At 30.9% G+C, this 6,894-nt stretch overlaps 1 protein-coding gene across 8 annotated transcripts in view; it reads right to left on the reverse strand.

Annotated features, from left to right (window-relative positions):
• Nucleotides 1-324: 324 nt before the first annotated feature.
• The window catches only part of LOC124948812 (solute carrier organic anion transporter family member 74D), a 95,456-nt gene continuing 88,886 nt past the window's right edge, over nt 325-6,894 (reverse strand). For 7 of the 8 annotated variants that reach the window (XM_047493020.1, XM_047493021.1, XM_047493017.1 and 4 more), the window contains 6 exons: nt 6,051-6,215; nt 5,722-5,917; nt 5,342-5,492; nt 4,712-4,952; nt 3,367-3,495; nt 325-3,119 (listed from right to left, as the gene is read on the reverse strand). In XM_047493020.1, the coding sequence (XP_047348976.1) occupies nt 2,950-3,119; nt 3,367-3,495; nt 4,712-4,952; nt 5,342-5,492; nt 5,722-5,917; nt 6,051-6,215 (1,052 nt within the window). In that variant the 3' untranslated portion in view covers nt 325-2,949. The remainder of the gene's footprint in view (nt 3,120-3,366; nt 3,496-4,711; nt 4,953-5,341; nt 5,493-5,721; nt 5,918-6,050; nt 6,216-6,894) is intronic. The other variant, XM_047493015.1, reaches the window with a different exon arrangement.

Raw genomic sequence — 6,894 nt, forward strand, 5'->3', positions numbered from 1 at the left:
TATGTACACACGAACATATAGTACAACACGATTATTACAATATTCGATTAAGAGTGCGGACGGTTAATGACTCGAGTTAAATCGCGTCGCTTCTCCGTTAGCATTAAATATATTATATACTTTGGAGTGTGTTAGTTATGTAATAAAATATTTTTGTGATGTCTGAATATGCTCGTCGCGTGAACAATGTTAAGTATTTTCTTTTACTTTTTTTTCTGTCTCCCTTTCTTTCGTTCTTTCTTTTTTTTCTTTTTTTTCTTTTTTTTTTTTTTTTTCTCACTGTACGCGATGGAATTGGTTATGTAATAAAATATTTGTGATGTGAATATGCTCGTCGAGAATAATGTTAAATATTTTTTTTTTTTTTTTTTTTTTTTTTTTTTTTTTTTTCTTTTTTTCTTTTTCTTTTCGTTTCTTTATTTTCTTTCGATACGCGAATAAAATGCAAAATGGAGAAGCTGGATGCAATTGTACCCCGAGACTCCGTTTATTTTCATTTTTGTAAGTTAATACTTTGTGATACGTAATTTGTGTGATGTTTATTTCTTCCAATATATTGATATTTGGTGTGTATGTGTGTGATGTGTATACGACTCACAAAAAGTTAAAGACTTAACTTAGTATATATATATATATATATATATATATATATATATATATTTGTTTGTTTGTTTGTAAATTTTCGCTTTCGCAAACGATATCTATCGCATTCGATTAAAAATTTTTCTTTCTTAGTTTTTTGTTCTTTCAATGGATTGTCCTATGAATGAAACAAATTTCACTCTACATACGTACGTATTTCTGTATGTACGAAAGTATTATTATTTTGTACATACTCCTGTAATATAATTAATTAATAATTAGATCTCTTCGGGTACGAGATAGATGACGCGCATTTATCGACGTTACATCGAGCGCGAATAAATTTTTATGTGCTTTTTTTTTTTAAATAATCCTTTCGATTTCGTACCAGGAACTAATTAGATTGAGCTTAAAAGATTGCCCTCGATATTGCGACGTTATTATATTATTTTTAAGAAATAATAATAATAATAATAATAATAATAATAATAATAATAAAAAAAAAAGGAAAAAAAATATAGACGTACTTTCACATATACATATACATATGTACACATACGTTTCAATCTTCAAGAGGGCATTTATATGAGTTGGAACTTTGGAACGAAATGATATATATATATATATATATATATATATATATACATACGTATATACATAAAAATGTATACATATACATATATACAAATACACAAAGGAGGAACATACACATATAGGATACGTCCTATCAGCTCGCTACAGGATTTATCAATATGCCACCCATTGCGTATATAGTACATGTATGTATACATATATTATCAATTTTTTTCTTCGAGGATTCTATCGGGTTTACGATTATCGGCACATTTTAATTTTATTATTTTAAACATATGTATATATATATATATATATATGTATATATATACACATGTTCAATTTTTTTCTTCACCCGTGGCGAGGGGGACTAAAACGGTGGAGGAGAGAATATTACGAGATTTTTTTTTTTCTCAATTAGGCCGTGTTTCGTTTCGCGAACGTTTCTTAACGTCCGTCAGTCTGTTAATAATTTCCGTTGATACTTGGCGGAAGCATAAAATGTTGATAAATTGTAAATATATCGATTAATATATTATATGGGTCAATCTGCGAGGATAAGTTCGGCAGTTCTAATTTAATTTAATTTAATCCTTTGCATTTCAGCCAATTTTTAAATATAATTTATCAACTTCATAAATTAATTTTTCTGGGGTACCGTTGATGAAAATTAAAGAATATCTTTCATCGAATAAAAGATAAAAGAAAAGATCTATCTGGTCAGTATGAGGTAAAGATTAATTTTATTTGATATATCATGGATATCGTCATAGCGGTTTCTATTTATGAAGTGCAAAGGATTAATTTAATTAAATTTTTTTTCTTTCTTTCTTTTTTTTCTTTCTCTCTTTAGAAAGTACTAAAAGTGCGTTTGTAAAATGCAAATCATGAAAAATATCGTTGATTAAAACAACGTGCGTTCATGTACCGAGACGTTCTTTAAAAAAACGCGGGAAATATATAATAACATAATATATTGGCACGTGGTCGTTCGCTGCGCTCGTCATCTTCTCCATTCCATCGTTCATTTAATATATCCTGCGTAATTTAATTATTCATGTATGTTCGCACATATTATGTATGTACGTTTCCTCATTTATCGAGACTCAATCTTTTCTTCCTTCTTTCTTCAAAGATGGCTGATTTATTTTCTTTTTTTCTTTAAAAGAAGATTGAAAATCGCAGGATAATCATCTTCACGATCTACGTAACACTTTTCCCGTTTCTTAGATTCGTTCTCCTTTTTTTTTTTTTATATGTATATAAAAAAAAAAAAAAAGAAAAAAAAAGAAAAGAAGATAAAGGAAGATTTTTGGAATCGTTGGTCGAGAATCGTTGGCCGGTTCATCTCGGAGAGGATTTCTTCTTCTTCTTCTTCTTCTTCTTCTTCTTCTTCTTCTTCTTCTTCTTCTTCTTCTTCAGAAAGAGAATTTGAGGGATTCTCTTTTTTTTTTGTCGCTGACTCGTCCTTTTCGATGAAAGACTAGAATAATCCGTTGTCAAGTAGGACAGCTCGAAGGACGACAGCCGCGAATTCACCTCGATCACACACCGACTTCGTTCGTGTTTAAAGGGTTGAACACCTTTCACACTAGAACGCCTTATGTACCCCTCTATATACATCGTTTCGAGACTATATACATATGTTTACCCATATATACGTGTATATATATAAATATATATATATATATATATATATATGTGGGTCTTTGTGTATATATATATGTATATATATATGTATATACATATATATATATATATACATATATATATATATGTATGTATGTATATCCTTCACAGATAATCATTATCGACGTTTTGCGCGTCCTGAGACTTTAAAGTGGCCATTTCTTCGGCTGTACCATCTTCACATTCCTGTTCCTCAACGAAACTTATACTACCGGCTTTGTACCACACAACTATGTCCACGATGAAGGCCATCACAAGGATTCCACCCGTCGTGCCTGTTGCAAATGAAAATCTACGAGTTATTCGAGAATGTATAACTTGTTTGTTAACTTGTGTGTATTTATGCATGTATGTATATTATCTATACAAAGTTACTTATACATGTATCGGATATATTTGAAACATTTCTTTTTCATTTTTCTTTATTTTTATTTCCTTTGATAACGTTCTCGATTGAAAATGAAATAATAAGAACTATTTAACGAGTTATAATGATCTTAATGTTAAAGATCTTTCGCGTACCGTGATAAAACATCCTGAAGACATTTGAGTCGTAGAGCCAACAGGCGCCTCGTTCACCACAAGCGTATTCCCACACAAGACACGCTGAATCCACAACAGCACCGTATACGATTGGACATGGTACGTTACCTGTGCAATTACATGAATAATACATATATATATATATATATATATATATATATATATATATATATGTATAATTTTACAAAAAATTAATATTATTTAATTAAAGTACTTCGTGCATTCTAACAGATAAAAAGAATGTATGAATACTTTTAGTATGTAAGTACTTTTTAATATATATCAATGTAATAGATTTAATGATTTGTCAATGTGAATGAACAATAATTTCATAACAAATTAATATTGAATCGAGCAATAATTAATGTGTCGGAATTTTGAATAAAAATTTACTATTGTTATTTATTTGTATATAAAATACCATATAAACAAAATTTCACAACACAAAATACCAATAAAAGTAGTGTTATTTATTTTGATGTAAAATATCACATAAACGTTTTTTCAATATATAATAATATAGCGTTATTTATATAGATATAAGATATCAAAAATTTTTAATAAAAAAAATACTAGCGTTATTTACTTAAATATAAATTATTAAAAATTTTGACATTATTTATTGACCAACTCAATATATTTCAATGGAAATACTCTGTTCATTCTAACAGATTAAAAGTTATTCAATTTTCAAGAATCTACGTACACTTTTAGTTATCAATGTAACGGATAATTAATGATTTATCAGTGTAATCGAATGTATAATAGTTTCTCATAAAACAAAACAAAACAAAAAATATTAATATTTTTCAATGGAGATCGATACACCGTTTATTTCGAACGGACAACAAATTATTCAATTTTAAAAAATGTACGAATGCTCTTCAGTTAGCAATGCAACAGATAATTAATGATTTATCGAATCGATCGACTAAAAGATTCATTAAGAGAATAACGATAAATCTTTCGAAGGTATCGTTAGCACGTGGGAATAAAGAAAAGAAAAAAAAAAATTTGTTATACGTCTTTGGATTTGCGTAATAACGGTTAACGTCGCGAGGCCAGACGTGTAGAAAGTAGCGTAGTAAGTTGTTCCCAGTGTCCATAAAACGTGAAGCGCGTAATTGCGAAATCATGCGAGTAATAGTACTTTTACTTGAGAAGCGAGTAGGAAGGAAAAGAAAGAAAATAAAAGGAGGAAGGAAGGAAGGAAGGAAGGAAGGAAGGAAGGAAGGAAGGAAGGAAGGAAGGAAGGAAGGAAGGAAGGAAGGAAAGAAGGAAGGATGGAATGATTAGAATGTATAAGAAAATAAAATATAATTACCAAACAAGCCAATAGCAAATTGTATGAGACCGAGGGCCATGGCCTTGTCCCGTGGATCCACGCATCGTAATATCAGTAACATGGAACCAACCTCGCTCGTTGAGTGAATAAAAACGAACACCGAGAAGAGAATCATGTAGACCCAAAAATTACTGCATTCCAATTGGCAGTAACCAATCGTCGCTGTGCTCGTCGTTTCCGGCATCGTTAAGTTCTGCCCGATGCACTGGCAGTTATAAAACTGGAATGAAAGAAGAAGAACGGGGAAAGGGAAAAAATGAAATGAAATTAAATGAAAGAAAATAAAATGAAATAAGACAAGAAAAATAAGTGGCCGGGATGATTACGTTAACATCTTATAACGATATATAAACTTCTTCCTTTTCATATCTTTTATTTTTCTTTTTATCGTAAGTTTTTGCTTTTGGAGACAATTTAATGTAAAACCCTCTCCAACCGTCTCCCCCCCTCTACCTCATCCACCATATCTACCAATCCACCCTAACTCCCTCCACCGAATCGATGTGTATTTATAATATATATATATATATATATATATATATATATATATATATATAAATGTAAGTACACACTTATGTATACATATCTCTGAGAGATATCTTTACATACCGATGCCACTTTCCCGTCCGCTATCGTGTAATTCGAGCAGCCAGCATGACACGCGGAGAAGTACGTTTTGCCATCCGCGCCACAGATCGGGCTGAACTTGTTCCGATCGCAGTCGCAGCTAGCCTCGCAGGTTGGCTCGAAGCTCGATATTCTGAGAAAATAGTGATGATACATGAATGAAAATAATATCTAAATAATGATTCAAATAAATTTCATCAAAGACGATGATGAACGATGATGATCATGACGATGATGACGATGATGATGATGATGGTGATGATTATCATGATGATTATCATGATGATGATGATGATGATGATGATGATCATTACGATGACGATGATGATGATGATGATGATTACTATTATTTCATTTCTTACCCATCAGAGTGCGAGACAAGACCAGCAAAATCGTCCATCGGACAACCAATGAACATCAATACGCCCATACCGATAGCATAAACGACTGCTGTGAAAGCTATCCAAGCTGCAACGAACCTAGCGTTTGGTTTTGCTCTTAGAATGAACACTCCGCTGATAATAATACCCAGACCCATAACTAGAATACCACCGACACCTGTAAAAAAAGAAGAAAAAAAAAAAAAACAAAAAGAAAAAAAAGAGACAATAAAAGGAAAAGAAAAATGATTACGATGTGAGAATTTCATGAATGATCGTTATTAGATATTATAGTAGATATTGATCAATACCTGATATCATGTTAGCATGATGAGCTGGCAAGCGAAATTGGCTCTCGAGGTACTTTGGTAAGAATGTGTAAAGTCCTGCAATTGGCAGGATGTGCAGCACGCTGCTAGCTGTCCTGAACATCAGGATGTCATTCTTTAGCAGCCTTTTAACTGCTTTTGGAAAATCTGTAATTAAATGTAGTTGTTAAAAAAAAAAAAAAAAAATAAATAAATAAAATAAAATAAAATAATAATAATAATAATAATAATAATAATAATAATAATTTTCTATTAAATCTTCTTATTGATAAAACAATACAAGGTTATTATGATTTAATGATTGAATTCTTTTAATAACGAAAATTATTACAGAGATTCATTTGGAAAGATTAAAAGAAATTAATTTCAAAAGAAATTTATTATAGAAACATTGAAAGGATATATGTATGTAGACGCGTAGTACGTAGGAAACGACGCGGCTAAGAGGCTTCTTCTAGCCTTCCAGAAAAGGCAAGCATAGAGTCGTGGCAACCCCGCATAGAAACGTCCCGTACATAGACCCTAAGTAGACAAACGTGACCAACATCGAGCTCCACGTATTACCGCGACAACCCTGCTATAGGTGTAGTATATATATAGGGTGATCGTTAAACGATTCGTTAAGTTTTACTTTACGGCCTATTCACCACCTAATCTTTTTTTCTTTAATGATCGTTAAAAGACAATAACGTTAATTATCGTGATAAATTCATTTGAAAATTTTATTAACTGTTTTCTATGGGATCTAATGTTTGGAACACATAATGTTCTGATATATTAACATAATCAAAAGTTAAATTAGAATCTAGTTCAGTATAATCCTGGA

The sequence above is a fragment of the Vespa velutina genome, chromosome 4 (assembly GCF_912470025.1).
Source record: "Vespa velutina chromosome 4, iVesVel2.1, whole genome shotgun sequence".
Lineage (NCBI taxonomy): Eukaryota > Metazoa > Arthropoda > Insecta > Hymenoptera > Vespidae > Vespa > Vespa velutina.